General features: G+C 44.0%; 1 protein-coding gene across 1 annotated transcript; it reads left to right on the top strand.

The window, feature by feature from the left end:
* The first annotated feature begins 1,570 nt into the window (after positions 1 to 1,570).
* LOC135258668 (type I phosphatidylinositol 4,5-bisphosphate 4-phosphatase-A) lies at positions 1,571 to 12,714 on the top strand. The gene is made up of 8 exons (XM_064342109.1): positions 1,571 to 1,861; positions 4,416 to 4,609; positions 6,717 to 6,823; positions 6,927 to 7,032; positions 8,276 to 8,328; positions 9,303 to 9,393; positions 9,924 to 11,789; positions 11,824 to 12,714. Exons 1-7 carry the CDS (start codon positions 1,576 to 1,578, stop codon positions 10,065 to 10,067), a joined length of 981 nt encoding a protein of 326 aa, XP_064198179.1. The 5' UTR covers positions 1,571 to 1,575; the 3' UTR covers positions 10,068 to 11,789; positions 11,824 to 12,714.
* Positions 12,715 to 21,814: the final 9,100 nt, after the last annotated feature.

Genomic DNA, 21,814 nt, shown 5'->3' on the forward strand with positions numbered 1-21,814 from the left:
TCAAGGGAAAATGTTCTACAGTCTCCTTTGTGACTCAGGTAGTAAAGGTGTTCAGGTGTGCAGGCTGAGTGGCTCAGGTAGTAAAGGTGTTCGGGTGTGCAGGCTTAGTGGCTCAGGTGTGGAAAAAAAAAAAACCAGGATAGTGTTCATTGTTCTCGGCTAGAAATAGCTGTACAAAATAAGTAATTGTACCTTACTGAACCCGTGTTCAGCAGTTGTCTACGATCATGAAAATGCACTTTTTGTACATCGCTTTGGATAAAAGCGTCTGCCAAATTAATGTAATGTAATGTAATGTAAGGTAGTAGAGGTGTTCAGGTGTACAGGCTGTGTGGCTCAGGTAGTAAAGGTGTTCAGGTGTGCAGGCTGAGTGGCCCAGGTAGTAAAGGTATTCAGGTGAGCAGGCTCCACCCGCTGGTTGGACATTGCTACGTAAGGTTGGCTTTTTTCGTTACTCAGCTATACTCAGAGAGAGACTGAACTGGCTCCTCTAGGTAATTGTAGAGTTTCTTCCTTATGTCTTCTTTGAGCCCTTTTTTTAACCTGATTTATTAATTTCATGTGTAATTTTAAATATTAATTTCGCATAGTGAAATGTGATACATCATGCCAGTTAGCTACATGTAACATAACACATTCCACAATAAATCAGTACAAAATGAAGTTGATTTAATTGTATCCAGGCATAAAATAGATTTACATTTAATATATGAAAGTAAAAATAGGTCTAACAGGAGGAAACGGATACTATTTTTACATGCATATTCTAATGTTGGCAACTTTGATGTGCCTTTCATCATGCTGTAGCTGCATGGGAGGATGCAGTGAAATGGATACATGTCTGGAGGTCATTGGGGGGAGTTTCACATTTAGTGATAGCTTTGCAAGAGAAAGCTGATTCACCAAATGAAGTGCAACGATATGGAGTTACAATTTTCTCCAGATGAGGATCTCGTGTTTCTGCTACTGCTGTGTGAGCAAAGTGCAGCAAATCCTTAGAGTAGTGGGTAGGGCCAGATTGTGGGTGATGTTAAAACTAAACAAACAAATAAAACAAATCAACTAAATCAAACAAATTAAAGTTTGAAAGTACTGTATCTTCCAGAAGATATTGCGTTGTTTTGTTTTCGTTTTTTGCTTTTTTATTGTAATTTTTTTGTTTGTTTTTTATTTATTTATTTTTGCCCATGTTTGTATGCAGGCACAAGGGGTGGGTGGGGTGGTCATAATGGAGAGGTCTACTTGGTGTGTACAGTCAGATGATCTTTTGAAGATATAATGGAGCTGTCCCCTTAGCTGCCTGATAGGCTTGTGCCACTGAACTGTTCATTGGCTAGCGTCAATGTTTTCAGTTTTATGCGAGCTCGAATGGGTAGCCAGTGGGGGAAGGTGAAATTGGGCAGTGACATATCTGAGTCTGGGGAGAAAAGAGTTATTTGTCATCAGCATAGCAATAATACGACAGGCCATGACAGACGGGAGAGTGCCAAGGAGTGAACACCTGTTTCTGAAATTTAAAAACTGTTGACCAACCATAAAAGTGGGAGTAAATTATCGGCTAAGAAGCCTAGTCACATGACACGCCTTCGTCACGTGGTGCATGCCGGCCTAGCGTGCGTAACGTATCGTCATGTGAGGCGTTTTGCTTGCGCGTCAATACTCCCAGCGTCTACTTGTACATGTCTATGGCGGGGCGGATCTGCTAGCTGGCTGTGCTTCTGTGTATTCATCTTGTTTCACACCCGTGTTTTTGATATGGCGGACGGTGAGCGATCACCGTTATTGTCGGATCTCGGTGACGGAGGTAATGGCGGTGTGTTACCTGGAATTACGCCGTATGGCCTGCCAACCAAACCGCAAAGTGAGTACGCTTTACTGTGGTCTTGATAGCGGTCAACTCGTTAGCTGTGGACAACAATGGTAGCCAGGGAGCTAACACTCCACGGTATACAGTTAGCCAGCTAGCAACGTCAGCGCTCACCTTCGGCCTCCATCGTAGTGTTGCGCAGGTAGCTATCCTGGATACCGTTCACATTTGCAGCTGTAGCTATGGTTACCGTTAACGTTTGCTGCAGTAGCTACCTAGCTATCATGATTACTGTTGTTAACATTTGCAGCAGTTGCTAGCTAAACATCTTCGCTTGCATGCGAATGATAATCCAGGAACCAACGCCGTTTTGTTATGGAGGCGCAAATCCATACGTCCGAATACATAAACCTCGTCCTCACGCAGATGGGTAGTCTGACTATCATTAGTTGGCCAGTTTACTCATTAGCCTGTTATAAACTCCGATATCAGCCAGTCAGCTGTTGAAACTGTCATACCCTTTACATGGCTGCAAGTTGGCTATCTAACGCTAGCTTGTTAGCTTAGTAATGTTACATTTTGGGCTGACTGGACTCGTGCATTGTAACTATAATAATGTTCATATTTCATTAACGTTATTTTGATGCTAGTAATAACTTAGTGGTCTGTCTTTGTTAGCGCTCCCTTTGTGATGCTCGGTTTATTGCAGCTATTAAAGCAGGTAAATAGCCGGCCTCTTAATGCTACATGAAATGTTGCAATTACAGAAGCCACTTGCTTGCATTATTGTCTGAACACGGATTTGCGGGATGTGGTCATTGGCAGGCTAGTTTGGAATGCTAGCTGCAATGCTTGATCCATTGACGTGCGTGTTAGCATGCAGACTTTGGATTTTTTTATGTACGAGCGATTGCACTTGCTGATTTAAACTATGTGTGGCGCTAACCTTATTTCAGCTTTTTATTTTCCAGCAATGAGGAAATAAATACTAACATTGCCTACGACAGCGGCTGATTTGATTTATAGCAATGTTTATAACCACTCCCAAAGCCGTTTAATCTTGTTCGATTATGCAACCAATCAGAATCGCCGTTGGGCGCAGGTTGTACTTTGTATTCGCGGCATTCTGGGAGATGTATTTCTGTATGGCAGATTTGGCTTCACTACAGGTATATGCCTCCAGATGCACATGTTTAGTATTTAATGCTGTTATTCTGTGCTTAATTTACTGCTATCCATATTGCTCCTTAATCAACACGTGTGGATCAGGTTCCTGTGGAATTATGGAATGCAAACATTTTCCCACTCTCCTGACCTCTTACACACTTCTGCAGATGTTGTTAGAATGGCCTCAACATAAGAGTTCAGGAATGGCCAGGACTCTTGAGCATGAGGGTTCAGTGTGTGATTCTGTAACTTTATTCAACTGCACTAAAGCTCCCCTGCCTAGTCTAACTGTGTCGCTGTACATTGACACCGTAACACTACAGTATCTGTGGTGCAGGCTACGTGCTGCAAAGGGTTTTGACTTTAATTCAGTCACAAAGGCAATGTCTGCATCACCACTGCTTTCATCTGACTCAGCTTTACCTGAGGGGGGTGCAAGGAACACTGTTACAACAATCAGTAAATGCTCATACAGCTCTCTCTGGCAGCCGTCCTACAGTCAGCTTTAAACTGCTGCATCTGTGCTCCTGCTGGAGCTGGAGCCATACGTTTGTTTTTTGGCTGATTATGATACAAAGTTCTTTCTAAAAGAATCACCCGATTCCGATAGCAGGTATGGTCCAAAAGAATCGCCTAATTCAGACCACAAGTTCTGTTTAAAAGATTTGTCCAGTTCTGATAGCGAATACTGATTAAATGAATCAACAAGTACTAATGCAAATTTACATAACATTTGAAAATGTGCTATCAATATGTAGTACTAGTGCTATATTGCCCCTATTACGCCACCCATACAAAACCAGTGGATTTCTACCCCACTGTATTACCCGCAATCGCCCACCGTTTGCCAGCTCCCTACGCTTCTCAAATGCATGTAAATTAATCATTTATCACTTCTAAACCTCTAGCAGAAAAAGTTTGGGAGCATTGTGACTCACAAACACACACACACTGAACACTGCCACAAAATAATATGCATTTTGAATCTAACAATTCCGAAATGAGTCAGCAGAAGATGAGAGATACAGGGCTTAACTGCTGCGTCTCCCTGAGCATTTTATTTACATGGGTCACTGCTGTTTGCCGAGTGTTCCTGCATTGAGTGTACGGACATCGGTGTTTGGTGACATGTTTGCATTGAGTGTACGGACAGCGGGTTTGGTGACATGTTTGCATTGACTGTACGGACAGCGGGTTTGGTGACATGTTTGCATTGAGTGTACGGACAGCGGTGTTTGGTGACATGTTTGCCAGTGGTTGTTTTTTGAAAGGTTTGTGGGTTATTTGGACTGTACTACCTGCTGAAGATGCTAATGTTTAATGGCAGGTTGCAGAGAACAGGAAGCTGCTGGCGGCTGCATAAATGGGAAAGCTGAGGAGTGAGTAGCCAATCAGGGAAAAATCAAAGGTGTTAATTAAGCTCCCTCCTGCCCTCTCTCAGGTTTCCCGCCCTTTCCGAGCCCCTCCCAGCCCTCTGTGCTGCCAGGTGAAGACCCCCCCCCATACTCCCCCCTCACCTCTCCGGAGAGCGGGAGTGCGCCGGTCATCAGCTGCAGAGTGTGCCAGAGCCTCATCAGCGTGGAGGGCAAGATCCACCAGCATGTGGTCAAGTGTGGGGTGTGCAACGAAGCCACTGTGAGTTACACAGTCCTGCTGCACAGTAAAGGCTAATTTATGCTTCGGCGACAAAGTGTCGTACTACAAAGTGTTGGCCAGTAGAACTTTGTCGCGTGACGTTTTGCATTTATAGTTCAGCGACAGTACGCGTTGTTACTATAGCAACCAGACGCCAAGCCAATCAGAGGTTTGTTTACATTCCGTGAAAAATGGCAGCGCCACTAACGTTGTCATAAAATTTTTATCATAAAAGTCATAAAACTGCCTGACTTGTTTACATTTTGGACAGATGTGGCTAGTGGGTAAATCTATCGCTGTTTCGTCCAGCACTTTCGACACAAGCAACATCAGAAGCGCTATCCTAAAATTTCTTTCTGGCAGTTTTCACGGTCGGGAAAAACTTTATGACAACGTCGCCATGGCAACCTTTTTGCCTTCATTTCAGCCATCCAATCATAGCTGCGCGACACTTAAGACGGTGCCCGAACCTTACAAAAATCAGCAGGTACGCCACACCCGTCGCCAACCCTCTAAAAGTGTCGGCTTAACGTCAAAACTGTCGAATTTGCATTTTTGTCCCGCAACATGTCGCATGACACTTTGTCTCCGAAGCATAAATTAGCCTTTACAGTCCTGCTGCGCAGTTACACAGTCCTGCTGCACAGTTACTCTCCTGCTGCATAGTTACACAGTCCTGCTGTGCAGTTACACAGTCCTGCTGCACAGTTACACAGTCCTGCTTTGCAGTTACACAGTCCTGCTGCATAGTTACACAGTCCTGCTGTGCACTTACACAGTCCTGCTGCGCAGTTACTCTCCTGCTGCATGGTTACACAGTCCTGCTGCACAGTTACAGTCCTGCTGTGCAGTTACACAGTCCTGCTGTGCAGTTACACAGTCCTGCTGCGCAGTTACACAGTCCTGCTGCACGGTTACTCTCCTGCTGCATAGTTACACAGTCCTGCTACACAGTTATAGTGTTGCTGCACAGTTACACAGTCCTGCTGCACAGTTACAGTCCTGCTGCGCAGTTACTCTCCTGCTGCACAGTTACACAGTCCTGCTGCGCAGTTACACAGTCCTGCTGCACAGTTACAGTGTTTCTGCACAGTTACACAGTCCTGCTGCACAGTTAGTGTTGCTGCACAGTTACACAGTCCTGCTGCACAGTTACAGTGTTGATGCACAGTTACACAGTCCTGCTGCACAGTTACAGTGTTGCTGCACAGTTACACAGTCCTGCTGCGCAGTTACACAGTCCTGCTGCACAGTTACAGTGTTTCTGCACAGTTACACAGTCCTGCTGCACAGTTAGTGTTGCTGCACAGTTACACAGTCCTGCTGCACAGTTAGTGTTGATGCACAGTTACACAGTCCTGCTCCACAGTTACACAGTCCTGCTGCACAGTTACAGTGTTGCTGCACAGTTACACAGTTCTGCTGCACAGTTACTCTCCTGCTCCACAGTTACACAGTCCTGCTGCGCAGTTACACAGTCCTGCTGCACAGTTACTCTCCTGCTCCACAGTTACACAGTCCTGCTGCACAGTTACACAGTCCTGCTGCGCAGTTACACAGTCCTGCTGCACAGTTGCACAGTTCTGCTGCACAGTTACTCTCCTGCTTTACAGTTACACAGTCCTGCTGCACAGTTACTCTCCTGCTGCATAGTTACTCTCCTGCTGCACAGTTACACACTCCTGCTGCACAGTTACTCTCCTGCTGCATAGTTACTCTCTTGCTCCACAGTTACACAGTCCTGCTGCACAGTTACTCTCCTGCTCCACAGTTACACAGTCCTGCTGCAGTTACAGTGTTGCTGCGCAGTTACACAGTCCTGCTGCACAGTTACCCAGTGCACAAATCTGAAAGCACACCAGTACTTCCCCCAAGAATATATTTAAGATCTTTAGAAAAAAAAAGGTTAATGGATATTCTGCAGATCATATTCCTCATTTAACCGTATTACATCCTAATAATGCACAACCCTCGCCTGTAACACATTTATATCAGTCAATGTGAACCCCAAATGTAAAATATTTCAGTGTGGGTTTCTCTTATAATTCATCATACTACCCTTTCCCTCCCTACATCTGCCCCCCCCCCCCGCCTTTCTCCTTTACAGCCGATTAAAAATGCTCCTCCAGGGAAGAAGTATGTGCGCTGTCCCTGTAACTGCCTGCTCATCTGCAAGATCACCTCCCAACGCATTGCCTGCCCCCGCCCATACTGGTGAGGGGAGGGAGGGAGAGGGAGGGGGAGAGGGGGAGGGGGATGGTTTTGTTCATGGTTTAGCTGTTCTAGGATCAGTGTGATGAGTGGTTCTGTGTTGCAGTAAGAGGATAATAAATCTGGGTCCAGTCCACCCGGGCCCGGCCAGCCCCGACCCGCAGCCCGCTGGAGCGCGGGTCACCTGTGGGCACTGCAGTAACACCTTTCTGGTAGGAGCCTTCATCAACATGAGCATCATCATCACCACCATTCTATTTAGACATTCTTATATAAATATAATGTATACCATGCAGTCCATAAGTATTTTGACAGCGGCGCATTTTTTGTTGTTTTGGTTCTGTACCAGCACAGACTGTCAGCTGCAACTTGCAGGTGTTTACATCCCTATGGGGTGATCACCCGTTTTGGTGGACCAAAATGAATTCTTGTGGGCTGCACCTTGAGTGTGCGCGTGCGTGCGTGTGCGTGCGTGCATGTGCGTGTGTGTGCGCATGTGTGCGCGTGTGTGTGTGTATGTACATGCATATCGCTGATTAAAAGAATACAAATGGATTGAGACCCTGTTGTGCCAGCAGCAGAAATAAAAGATGTAAGGGAAAATTAAGGGTCATCATCTGACCCTGACCCTGACCCTGACCCTAACCCTAACCCTGACCCTAACCCTGACCCTGACCCAATTGTCACTGCGAGACTGTCTGTAAGACCAGTGCTTTAATGTTATCAAAAGAAGCAGCATCATCTTCTGTGCCAGTTCTGAGAACCCTTTATGTGGTTTGCTACTGTTTGCCGAAGAAATGTTCCAAGTACCTATGAAGTTTTGAAGGGCATGTTGTTTGGGGGGTGGATTGACCAGAAATGTTACAATATAGTACTACTGTATTAGCGTTTAATGCAGTTACATGAAATGAAGAAGTTTTGTAAAGCTGAGCAGCATAATTATTTGCACACCATGGGTTCTCAACCTCCTTTTATCCACTTACAGCTGGCTTCAGGCCTTGGGTTAGCCTGTGTCTGTGCCTGTGCCCATGCCCATGTGTGCCCGTGACTGTGTCTGTGACTGACTGTGTCTGTGACTGACTGTGCTTGTGCCCGGCTGATGCTCAGTCTGCAGTGTGATGAGAAGTGGCAGCTGACCTGTTACTGTGGAGAGGAGTACGTGGTTGTCTGTGATCCTGAATTGATAGCAGAGTTTGCAGCAGAGAGTGTTGCTGATGAGTTCTGTTGGGCTGGAGTTACAGCAGAAGTGGAGCATTTGCGCAGAGGAAGCAATGCCAAGTCACCTCCTTTTCGGCTGACATACGGTGTTACATATTGACCAACTACAGAGCTAAATTAAGAACTGACGGCATTCATTTGCTTCTTTTCTTCCAAACTCTTTTGCGTTTATACATCATGAAGTTTATTTTTGAAACAGTTTAGTAAAGCAGCATTAATGTGTTTGCAATGTTTCAGTGGACAGAGTTCACAGACCGAACACTGGCCCGATGCCCTCACTGCCGGAAAGTGTAAGTCTGTGTCTGTCGTCTGTCTGTCCCTACTACGCCCTGAGCATTACTGACACCCTACTACGCCCTGAGCATTACTCACACCCTGCTACGCCCTGAGCATTACGCACACCCTGCTACGCCCTGAGCATTACTCATACCCTGCTACGCCCTGAGCATTACGCACACCCTGCTACGCCCTGAGCATTACTCACACCCTACTACGCCCTGAGCATTACTCACACCCTGCTACGCCCTGAGCATTACGCACACCCTGCTACGCCCTGAGCATTACTCACACCCTACTACGCCCTGAGCATTACGCACACCCTGCTACGCCCTGAGCATTACTCACACCCTACTACGCCCTGAGCATTACTCACACTTTACTACACCCGGAGCATTACTGACACCCTACTACGCCCTGAGCATTACGCACACCCTTCTACGCCCTGAGTATTACTCACCCTACTAAACCATGAGCATTGCTCACTCCCTACTACGCCCTGAGCATTACTCACACCCTTCTACACCCTGAGCATTACTCACACCCTACTACGCCCTGAGCCTTACTCACACCCTACTACACCCTGAGCATTACCCACACCCTGCTACGCCCTGAGCATTACTCTCACCTTACTACACCCTGAGAATACCTTTTTACACAGCCTGAGCACCATTTGCACCTTACTATACTTCATTCGCCAAATTAGCCAGTTTACATTAATGATAGTTCCTGGAACCAGCTCAGGCTGCGATGGACGCTGGGAAAGTAACTCAGATGCAGGAGGAGAAGAACTAATCCTGCCTGGGAACTGTAGTCCTGTGGGTGTTTCACATAGCTTGCTTTTGTGTGGATATTCATGTTTATGAAAGGCAGGATTATGTCTGATAATATATGTACAAGTTTAAATGTGCCTTAATAAAAATGTGGTTAACTTGGTACATGTAAATTTCCTTCATTATAACGTACTATGTTCGTTTCAATGGTGCAGCTCTTCCATAGGTCGAAGATACCCGAGGAGGCGGAGCTTATGGTGCTTCCTGCTGTGTTTTCTCTTCAGCATTGCCACAGCCGGCCTGGTGGTGAGCACACATTGCTATAACAGCAGCAGTAATAATGTCTCATTGTTAGTTACATTGGTGAGAATAAAATAATTGTAGATTAGATCCTTAATTTACGCGTGTGTGTACGTGTGCATGTGCGTGAGTGTATGTTTGTGTGCATGCGTGTGTGTGTGTGCATGCATGTGCGTGTACGTGTGTGTCCGTGCTTGTACATGTGTGCGCGTGTGTATGTATGTACATGTACATGTGTGTGTACGTGTGCATGTACATGTGTGTACGTGCATGCGTGTGTGTGTACATGTATGTGCACGTGCATGCACAAACACACATGTACACACACACGTACACACACACGTACGCACGCTCATGTACATGAGCATGTACATGCGTGTGTGTGTACGTGTGTGTGTACATATATGTGCCTGCGTGTCTGCAATGCCAGACATGCTATAACAGCAGCTTAACTGTCACAGCTTCAGAGTCAGGGTGAAGCAGATGAAGCTGGAGGTGGAAGAGTGCAGTGCAGACTGTGTGTGTCTCTCCCACAGGCTGGAACATGGAAACAGGCTCAGCGTTACGGAGGAATCTACGCTTCCTGGGCCTTCCTCCTCCTGCTGGTCCTGCTCAGTCTGGCCAGAGCTCTGTACTGGGTCTGCATGAGAATCAGCCAGCCCATACACAGCCTGACATAGAGAGAGAGGGGAGAGAGGAGGGGAGGGGAGGGGAGGGGAGGGGAAGGGAAGGGAAGGGGAGGGGAGGGGGGGGGGGCGGAGGGGCGGTGTGTGGGTGAGATGGTGAGGGATGGATGGATGGATGGATGGATGAATGGATAGAGATTGTTAAAGAATGCATACACACGGGCAGGTAAACCCTGAAACTGCGTTCAGCCTGATGTACAAACAGGACTCGTAATTCTGTGAGGGCAAATTGCATTTCTCCCTTCCTTGAACTGCCCCTAACCCTGACCCGTATGCCCTGGCCCTTGTGCTGTATTCTCCCACAGCTATAATCCACTGTTTCATTCCATTTTATTCAGCATTATCTATTTTTTATTTTTTAGAGGTGCAGTAAAATGCCCCACGACTTGCTTGTTTTGCCCTCAGTCTCCCTCTCAGTCCTCCTGCTCCACACCCCTAACCTGCCCCCATGGGTGAACCCTAAAACAAATCTGTCCTGAACCCTGTCTGTAGTCTGTCTCTCTGAGTGATATGTTCTGCTCTTATTAAATTACATCCACAAGTACATGGATACACACAGTAGCACACTCTCTCGCACACTCACACACTAGCATGCACGCTCTCGCACACTAGCACACGATCTCACACACTCACACGCTAGCATGCACGCTCTCGTGCATAGCATGCATGCTCTCGCACACTCACACACTAGCACACGCACTCACACACGCACACGCCCACACACCAACACACACGCTCACACACTAGCAAGCACGCATGCCATCACACGCACTCATTCACACACACACGCCCACACACTAAAACACACGCTCACACACTAGCATGCACACACACTAACACGCACACTTACACACACACGCACTCACACACACGCACATGCTCACACACACAGGCATATTCACACATGCACACACACTCAACCACACTCTCTCGCACATACACACACGCACACACACACACACAGAGCAGCAGCATAGCCTTCCTGAAGTGCTAACCATGTTTTTTGTAAATTTAAATATTATTTTTTATTGCTGTATCAATTGTACATAATTGTTTTATTTTGGTATTTTAATCTTCATTTGAAGAAACATGTTGCACTACATCTATGGATAAATCATTTACAGAATTCTGTTTTGGTAATTTTCATTCTTGTACATTCTTTTTTTAAAAATATATAGAATATTGTTGGTTACTAACCACTGTGAACTTGACTGCTGAGCGTGTGTGTGTGTGTGAGTGTGTGTGTGTGTGTACACATTCGTGTGCGTGAGTGTGTGTGCGTGTTTGGGTGAGGAAGTAGGATTGGCATTACCCAGCAGATGTAAATATTCTGTGCTTACCTGTGCTTGCCTTGGTAATCAGGTGGGGAGGAGAGTTCTGTACTAATGAAAGTCATTGTGAATTATAAAATTATGATCATGGCATTGGTGAAGATTTTAATATTAACGTCATAAGAATGGAGTCATTAATTAGGATTGAATTGTAGCTGTGGAATTACTACACTGATTCTCTCAATGAGCACAAGGTTTGAGATGATCGTTGTGAAAATAGTTCTGTGAAGAGATGGACTACATGCACACTGAGGCCTCACTGCCCTGTGAAAGCATGCTCTGTGAAAGCTCGCTCTCTGAAAGCTCGCTGTCTGAAAGCGGGCTCTGTGAAAGCAGGCTCTGTGAAAGCCGGCTCTGTGAAAGCAGGCTCTGTGAAAGCGGCTCTGTGAAAGCTCTGTGAAAGGGGCTCTTGAAAGCAGGCTCTTGAAGCCGTGTCTGAAAGCGGGCTCTGTGAAAGCTCGCTGTCTGAAAGCGGGCTCTGTGAAAGCAGGCTCTGTGAAAGCGGGCTCTCTGAAAGCAGGCTCTGTGAAAGCCGGCTCTGTGAAAGCAGGCTCTGTGAAAGCTCGCTGTCTGAAAGCGGGCTCTGTGAAAGCTCGCTCTCTGAAAGCGGGCTCTGTGAAAGCGGGCTCTCTGAAAGCGGGCTCTGTGAAAGCTTGCTGTCTGAAAGCGGGCTCTGTGAAAGCGGGCTCTGTGAAAGCGGGCTCTGTGAAAGCTTGCTGTCTGAAAGCAGGCTCTCTGAAAGCGGGCTCTGAAAGCGGGCTCTGTGAAAGCTTGCTGTCTGAAAGCGGGCTCTGAAAGCGGGCTCTGTGAAAGCTTGCTGTCTGAAAGCGGGCTCTGAAAGCGGGCTCTGTGAAAGCTTGCTGTCTGAAAGCGGGCTCTGTGAAAACGGGCTCTGAAAGCAGGCTCTGTTAAAGCAGGCTCTGTTAAAGCAGGCTCTGTGAAAGCTCGCTGTCTGAAAGCAGGCTCTCTGAAAGCGGGCTCTGTGAAAGCGGGCTCTGAAAGCGGGCTCTGTGAAAGCTCGCTGTCTGAAAGCGGGCTCTGTGAAAGCTCGCTGTCTGAAAGCGGGCTCTGTGAAAGCTCGCTGTCTGAAAGCGGGCTCTGTGAAAGCTCGCACTCTGAAAGCAGGCTCTGTGAAAGCTTGCTGTCTGAAAGCAGGTTCTGTGAAAGCTCGCTGTCTGAAAGCAGGCTCTCTGAAAGCAGGCTCTGTGAAAGCAGTCTCTGTGAAAGCAGTCCAGTGCTTCTGTATCTGTGTTCTACAGCCATGTCCTGAGTGAGGAGCATCACTGATAATAAACGCTGCTCTTTTCATACATGCTGGCTCAGTCTCCAATGCGTTACTTCAGCCACTCATCACCATGAAAAATCGACCCGGGAAATTAGATGTAATCACAACCATAGTAATAACATCTTTAAAAGAATGAAACAAACAGTTGCGTGTGGCACAGTTGTAGTATATGTACAGGAGGTTACCGCTGGCAACAGGTTATTTACCAAAGACTGACAAAACCCCTCCTCCATGCATGGTAGTGTGTAAGTACCAACCCCCCCTCGCATGGTAATGTGTAAGTATCAACCGCCCCCCCCCGCATGGTAGTGTCTAAGTATCAACCCCCCCTCGCATGGTAATGTGTAAGTATCAACCCCGCCCCTTGCATGGTAATGTGTAAGTATCAACTCCCCACCCCCCCCCCCTGCATCAAAGCATCAAATCACCTTCAAATGTCTGGGGAACATATCACTCTCACCAGCGCCAGCCTGTCTGAGACATAAACGTTGTTTTTTTATTAAACCCCATTAACTCATAACTTAACCCTTTAAAAATTTAATTGCAAAAATTGATTCATGAACGAATGAACAGTGTTAATAAACCACTGGGTCTTTACACCCAAAGCCAATAGCCTAGATATTTAAAGTATTCACTAAAAACAACAATTGCCTGCTCGCTGAATGCATGTAAACGGATGATGCTCAGGCAGAACATCCAAGCTTGATTTTTTTTTTTTTAGTTTGGAATGGATGACGTTGCAGTTTCTGTGGTCCAGCGCGATCCAGTTTGAAGTTCAGGTTGCAAAAGATGCGAAACAAGCGTGACAGCAGTAGCAGTCCTCACGAGCGTGCCCGTGCATGTGAGTGAGGATTTACTGCGTATCCGTGCATTCACTTCCGCCTGTCAGTCACACCGCAGCAAAGCTCCATAGCGGCGCTGAGCAGAAATCATAGTGTGTTACAGTTATGTTTGTGAATCACTGTTCCTGACATATCACGACTGAAATGTATTATCGTTAAAAACATACTCCAAACTCCAATACACTACCCCAACCCTAGCCTATGTATGCTCCATCAGCAATACAATTCAAGTCTCCCTAATTATTAAGGTTTTTAAGAGAATCTGCATTTGAAATCTTTGAAATTACGATCGTCATGTTGGTTCTGTTACTCTACAAATCAAGTGTTAGCGCCTGCGATAGATTGGTGACCTGTCCAGGGTGTATTCCTGCTTCTCGCCCAATGCGTGCTGGGATAGGCTCTAGCACACCCTGCGACCATGACTAGGAATAAGCGGGTATGGAATGGATGGATGGCCTTCTGCCGGCGTGTCAGCAAATACCGGAAATGTTGAAAGCGTGGTCCTGATGCTGCGACGTGCTGAGCAGAAAATACACCAGATGGGATGTGTGCGTGTGAAGCAGACCTGCGCTTCCGTGACTGTGCGGTCTCTGTGCCGTAATGTAGTAGCGCACTGGACTTCTAATGCAGGGGCTTCGGGTTCGAGTACCAGCAGAGGGTTATGGGGAATGTTTGTATGTGTTTATATCTGGGAAGTTTTCTTTTAGTTTTACGATACATACTTTTAAGTTTTGTAACTGTACTCGTCATATGTTGGAAATCCATCCATAAAACAAAACCTCTATCTCAGACATAATTATTTTCATTAGGTTGAATGTGGAATGTATTCAAAAATGTTATTATTGAAACACGGTGCAAATTCATTCCAAAGGTAAGGAAAAAACTAAAAACAATCTCTTCTGTGGATGACTAAATCTGTGTGACAGATTAAAACGTCTCAAACTACTTAAAAAAACTTAAGATGGGCAGCTCAGAAACTAATAGGATTGAATATGGAATTACGTAATGTGTGCCAAAGTTAAAAAAGAAATAAGGGTAGCTAAAAGGTATTTTTAAAAACCAATTTCCCAAGATGTATAGAGAAATCCAAAAAGTTTTTTTTCAGTACCGTAGAAGAAAACGGAAACTTAAGGATGAGGTAAGGTGTTTAAAAATAAGGACGGAGTTATGCCGAATAATAAAAAATCTATTGCTGATACCTAATAGTGTTTTACTAGTGAGAATACAAAAGGTATGCCAATAGGGGCATCCTCAACACAGTGTCATAGATAAATGAAAGGAATAAAAAAACTGAGGATCATGTGGTAAAAATAGCAAAAACTACAGAGTCTACAGGCCCTGATGGGATCTATTTATGGAACTAGCTAAAATTTATTACAGACCTCTGACAGCTATTTTTATTCAGTCCTTTAAAACAGGTAAAATACCAGATGATTGGGAACATGGCAGTATAATGCTAATATATGAGAGGTTACCCTACTGACCCTGGAAATTACAGACCTGTCAGTTTAACTTGCATTGTATGTAAAATACTTGAATCTATCATTAGAAACTAATTTGTATTATTCCTTGAAGACAGTAGTATTTTAAGAGATAGCCTGCACGGGTTTCGCAAGTGGAGGTCATGTCCAACTAACCTCTTTTTTGAGGAGGCTACGTAATTCTACAACCTGGATCGGGGCTTTTGATAAAGTCCCAAATAAGAGGCATATAATAAAAATGAAATCAGTAGGAATCACAGGAGTCATAGCAAAGGTGGAGTAGAATTGATTGCACAGCCAAACAAAAAGTTTCATATCAGGAGGAATTGCATCTGAGCATGGTCCAGTACAAAGTGGAGTCCCACAGGGATCAGTACTTGGGCATTTACTCTTCTTCATTTATATAAATGACTTTACTACAAAGAACAGTAGTAAAGTAGTAACGTTTCATTTGCAGATGATACAAAAACAGGAGGCCAGGCAAATACACTGCAATCTACCAGGATAATTCAAGAAGATCTGAACAGAATCAAGAAGTGGACTGAAACATGGCAGGTGACATTCAATACAGCCAAATGCGAAGTTCTGCATGTGGGGAAAAATGATGTAAGACAGGACTATTTCATTTCTGTAGAGGTTCCTCCTGAGATTTCTTCTCATGCATGTGTGTGAATGTGTGCACATGCATGTGTAAGTGTGTGCACGTGTATGCATGTGTTTTTGTGCATGCATGTATGTGCCTGTGTATGTTTGTGCATGCATGTAGTATTGTGTGTGTGTGTGTGCGTGATAGCGTGTTTCTGTGTGTGTGTGTGTGTGTGCGCGTGCAAGTGTGTCTGTTTGTGAGTGTATGAGTGTGAGTACAAGTGTGTGTGTGTGTGCGGGAGTGTGTGTACATGTGTTTGTGTATATGTGTGTGTCAGTATATGTGTGTGTGTGTGTATGTGTCTGTGTGTGAGTGTGTGTGTGATAGAGACAGAGACAGACAGAGTGGGTGCATGTGTATGCATACATGTGTGTGAGTATATGCGTGTAAGTGAGTGTGTGATAGACAGACAGACAGAGTGGGTGGATGTGTAATTGTTGTGTCAGTGAAGTGAAAGTGCCTGGGGGATATAACTGTCATGAAGGGGAAGAAACAGGTTTACAGGCTGCCTCCTCCCTCATCCCCCTCTCCATTTACACTCCTCCCTCACCCCCTCTCAATTTACACTCCTCCCTCACCCCCTCTCCAATTACACTCCTCTTTCTAGGTGCATGTGTGTGTGCAAGTATGCCTGTATATGTGAGTGTATAAGTGTGAGTACGTGTGTGTGTGTGTGTGTGAAAGTATCTGTGTGTAATAGCATGTGTGTGATAGTGTATGTGATAATGTGTGCATATGTTTGTAAAATACAGTGTGTGTATGTTTGTTTGCCTGTTTATGAGAGTGTTTGAGTGTGTGTACATGTGCATGTATATGTGTGTGATGGTGTGCGTGCTTGCGTGCATGCGAGTGCGCGTGTGTGTGCGCAGGTATTCAGGTTAGATGTGGCAGTGCCGATGGGCGTGGCCATTTTCTGCATTCCGCAGGAAGACTGAGCAGTTGTGCCTGGTACATGTGACTAAGACAGGGTGTGAATATGTACAAATATAAAAAATCAAAGCACTCATGAACTAATCAAGCAAATGCCATTCTCTACAAAACATTGTGACTGAAAAAGGTTATTGGCTTTACAAAAATATATCTGTTATGAAGTCAGAATTGCATCAGTGGGTTCATCTTTAACTGATCAGGTTTTATTTACTCTTGAACTTTTTAAAAATAAGACATAAATATGATTGTTTGACTGTAATGTTAACAGGAGAAAACCAGGAAGATCAAGTGGCAGAAGACAAATATATTTTGTTGTCTAACAAGCAAAACCATTGTAAAACCACCACAACTACAGGAAGAACTGAATGCAACTAGAGAGAAACCCGTTCCCCTGACTAGAGTGAAACGGCAACTACAATCTGCTGGTCTAAATGGATGTGTATCTACAAAAAAGCCCTTGCTATGTACTATTAACAAAAAGACAGAGTCTAGAGGGCCAAGCACCATCAGCACTGGACCTAAAAGATTGGGGACAGGCAGAATCAGCTCCTTTAAGACTAGCAGACCTTGGCTGCCGTTTCCCCACCTCAGACTTTGCAAATTGATTGGATAGACTTCCAATAATAAATTTAATTGTAATTAAAGTGAAAAGAGGCTATTTTCGAGGAAAGCCGTGATTATTTTTAAGTAAAAGTAATCTCTTGCAATTGTGCAATGTGCAATTGTAGGTAGAAACTGAAAAAAAATGTATGTGTTGAAAAATGTATCAATGAATGTGCATGTATTAACTGAATTCTTGAATTCTGCTTTACCTAAAGTCTTTTTTTTAAACTACAGGTGGCCTACTACTTTTGGCCTGTACATATATATATGTAAACACGCCATGCCCACTAATGTAACAGTCAGTTCATGAAAATAGTGTATAAAGGTTATTATGCAGACATTTTGCTAATGAACCCTACATTAGTACATCTGGGGGAAAAAACTCGCAACATTCCCACAAACACCCTTTTAAACACATATGAAGTCCTGTCTCCTGGTCCTGGCTAACTTTTTTAACATCTTTCAGTCAAGGTTAATATATCAGTTCTGTTAAAGGCTTGAGTCTGGGGAGCAGCTCTTTTGTTATTATTATTAATAATAATAATAATAATAATAATAATAATAATAATAATAATTAAAGCCGCAGGCGACGTTGGGAGGGGTCCAAGCATTGGCACTATTGCGCCCCCTATGGAACAATTTTAAAATGGTTTTGTCCTCATGATCATATACCTTCACCGAACATATCTACTGAATATCATGATGATTGTATAAAATATTGATGACTTATGGCCAATTTTGTGCTAAGAGACGCTGTCGGATGACTTAGTTGGGTCACCATGGATGTGTCCTGGCCACTTGCCGTAAAGGCCTTCACTATGTCGTAACACTTAGATGGCATGTCATAATATAGCCCAGCGTGTATGTAGAGCGGCAGCGCTTCCGTGCCACAACTAAAAAAGGTGTCAGACTAGTGTTGTCACGATACTAAACTTTTGACTGTGATACCAATACGATACTCGATACTGAAATGATACTCGAAACTTAAATGACACTGATTCGATACTCGGTACCTAACAATACTGAAATTACCTTAATAGATCAGAAACGTAATGTCCACAAGGGATGACCTCATTTTCAAATTCATGGTTTATTAACAACCTTTAAGTTGAAGCCTGTTCAAAATATTAATAAGCATATGCCTATAGTGTTACAACACTAAAAAATAAAATAATATATTAAATATATTTCAAAAATTAAAGAATTGTAAACTAAATAATCTTTAAACAGGTCTTTCACTTTTAAATGGATCTAAAAACAGCATATTTTAATAACAATACAGCATCTTCCTATAATAAAATATTTCCAAATTAGAACACCTATTGCTACTGAAGTGTACCGAGTCGAAGCTTGCGCTGTATCAAGGAAGGGAATACACAAGTGCGCGTCACCTGACTTGGCTACCTTAGCTGCTACTGCCATCTAGTGAAGATTCTGACAAATTACACCTTCCATCCTCTCAATCAGTACTGCGGGAGACACATTTCCCTGGCTTTTACATTTGACCTAAAAGTACCCAACGTCGGAAAATTCTAATACCACACCGTTTTTTTTTAAGTACCAAAATGGTGCTGAAGTTTCCGTATACCGTGCAACACTACGTCAGACACATATTCCAATCCATTGCTCAGCTTAGCAGAGAATGCACATTTCAGAGCGCCTCAGAGACAGATAGAATAATAATACATATTTCAAATAATAAATACGACATTGAAAAAAACAAAACAAAAAACAAAATATCAACTCACCATCCCTGCTGCCTGCGTGCTGCCTGCAGAGTACCATATTATTAATTTCGACATTGGCAGACTACAGCATAAATTGCGTCTTTTGTTTATATTCAATATTAGTAATTGCAGCGAGAAACTGCAGCTGTAGACATAAGAAAGTTTGTTATATTTTGAGCAGTAATACTTACATAGCAATGATGAAATTTTATGTGTTCAGTAGATAGAGACAGAGACAGTAAATCAATGATACTATCCGCTTCTGTTTTGCTCCAGAAAACGATGTCAGATAGGTCTATCAGCAAACATATGGCTTAGTTATGCCCAGAAGTCCTCAGTAATAACAGTATTTTCCAAGAAATTATGAAAAATCGTTGACAACGTTTCGTTAGGTGCAGCGTCTTTACTGCTACCCCAGAGTGAATCCGTAAGTGAATGCGATGATAAGAAAATTTTCGGTTACGCTGACTGATAAAACGCTATTCCAAAAGCAAAATCAGAAATGTTATACATAGTTAGAAAGCTTATACTCTCACTTACTGAATAAATTAATTGTCAATCAAAACAGGCTGTACTAAAAAGGGCGACAACGCCGTAAACAACAGGTGTGGTATTACGCACAGCTACTTTTGAAGGTACCCAGGCATCACAGATGAGCGTATATTTCAAAAAGGTATTGTCTAAGACAATATATGACCACTCAGTCTCAAAAGGGACATCTCTACGCGTAAAACCAATGGTAAGGTTGTATATTTATTCAATATATAGTCCCAGATATTGACCCTAGAATGATATGGTTTCATTTTTTAAAACGTTGTCTCGTTTATTTCCTTACTCAGTGAGCAGCGTTTTCACTGCTGTATTGGCATATCTTAGGGCTATTGTTTTATCTTGTTGCTATGACGGAATACGATTTTTGAGTGGTGAAAGAATATTTTTATGAATGCCCAGATACATAATATTGTCCATTATGAAGTTCAGATCCTCCCCTCACTGATAAAAACTAGACCCGATGGTGTCGGATTACTTAGTTACGTCGCTATGTATGTCTTCTAGCCGCTTGCCGTAAAGGAGATTACTAGATGTCATAACACCTTAGATGTGGAGCTACAGCTCTTCCGCACCACAACTAATAAAAAAGTCCAAATGGCGGGCAAACAATATGGCGGACATAGGTGATCCCAACACATTCAAATGTATCGGTCGATGAAGTTTTGTGTTGATCTGACTTATGGTGTGGGAGTTATGGCCTTTTAAAGTATGACCCTTTGTTATAGCGCCACCATCTGGCCGATATAGGTGATTTGTAGTGCCTGAGTAGTGGGGGGGCCATAGGCCCACCTACCAAATTTGGTTGCTCTAGGACTTATGGTTGCTGAGCCTCAGACACTTTTAGCAGAGAAAAATAAGAATAATAATAATCCTAACAGATACAATAGGGTTCCACCAGCTTCGCTGCTTGTAATAACTAGACAATTCCTGCAGAAATTGTGAAGTGTGGTTGCTATCAATGCAAAGTCAACTTTGTTGAACAGAGTGAACCATGCGAAGTAGTTGGTATGTTGTTCTAGGAAGTTGTTTGGGTGGTGTCTAGGGTGTTGCTAGGCCACTGCTATGGAGGTCTAGGCGGTTGCTAGGGTGTTACTAGGTGGTTGCTATGGAGTTCTAGGCAGTTGCTAGCATGTTAATACGTGGTTGCTATGGTGTTCTAGGTGGTTGCTAGGGTGTTGCTAGGTAGTTGATATGGTGTTCTAGGTGGTTGCTAGGGTGTTGCTAGGTGGTTGCTATGGAGTTCTAGGTGGTTGCTAGGTGGTTGCTATGGAGTTTTATGCAGTTGCTAGGGTGTTCTAGGTGGTTGCTAGGGTGTTGCTAAGTGGTTGCTATGGAGTTCTAGGAGGTTGCTAGGGTGTTGCTAGGTGGTTGCTATGGTATTCTATGAGGTTGCTAGGTTGTTGCTATGATGTTCTAGGTGGTTGCTAGGGTGTTGCTAGATGTTTGTTATGGAGTTCTAGGCAGTTGCTAGGGTGTTATTAGGTGGTTGCTATGGTGTTCTATGAGGTTTCTAGGGTGTTGCTACGATGTTCTAGGTGGTTGCTAGGTCTTTACTGAGTCCAATGAGGCAACCCATAATTCTCTATGACAAAGGTTCCAAAGTCAGAACCTCAGCCAATCAGGAAAGGGGGCGAGGCTAACCTACACCAATGGACAAGGGCGTTTACTGAGTCCTATGACACAACCCATAATGCTCTATGACAAGCGGTTCAAAAGTTATGAAATATCAAAGATTGGCCAATCAGAAAAGGGGGCCAGGCTAATCTTCACCAATGAACAATGGACTATCTACCAGGTCCAGTGAGGCATTTGACAATTTGAGGGCAATTTTGCCCCATAGAGATGAATGCCGAATGTTCAAAGCCAGAGAAAGACCAGAATACAGCTGCTAGAAGACAGAGCATTGTGACATCACAAGGGTGAGAAGTCAGCATTGTGACATCACAAGGGTGAACATTCTGCCATTCATTTTCTATGCGAAAAATTGCCCAAAAAAGTGGAATTTCTCACCACAACTTTCCATAAAGTAATAGCACACCATTCCAGATCAAGCCACTCGATTTGACACATTGCACATGTATGTGGTGCGAAAACTCTGGGAGGAGTAGCGGTCCAAAAAATGGGAGGAATAATAAATAATAAATAATAATATGTGCAATAATAGTAGTGTGATTGCCTAAGGCAACCACACTAATAATACTTTTTGTAAAAACTCTAAAACTTGTTAAAACCGCATGGCTTGACGTTGCACATCTGTGTAAGGTTGGTGCAGCCGCGGAACCACTGTTCCATTCACAAGCTGATGACTGAGCATCATAGAACTCATACAAATCAGAAATAAATA

This window comes from Anguilla rostrata, chromosome 7, assembly GCF_018555375.3.
Source record: "Anguilla rostrata isolate EN2019 chromosome 7, ASM1855537v3, whole genome shotgun sequence".
NCBI lineage: Eukaryota > Metazoa > Chordata > Actinopteri > Anguilliformes > Anguillidae > Anguilla > Anguilla rostrata.

Coding starts and splice junctions, on each gene's coding strand:
- LOC135258668 (XM_064342109.1), top strand. CDS start 1,576: ATGACACGCCTTCGTCACGTGGTGCATGCCGGCCTAGCGTGCGTAACG. Junction 4,610..6,716: donor GGGTGTGCAACGAAGCCACT/GTGAGTTACACA, acceptor TCTCCTTTACAG/CCGATTAAAAATGCTCCTCC. Junction 8,329..9,302: donor TGCCCTCACTGCCGGAAAGT/GTAAGTCTGTGT, acceptor TCAATGGTGCAG/CTCTTCCATAGGTCGAAGAT.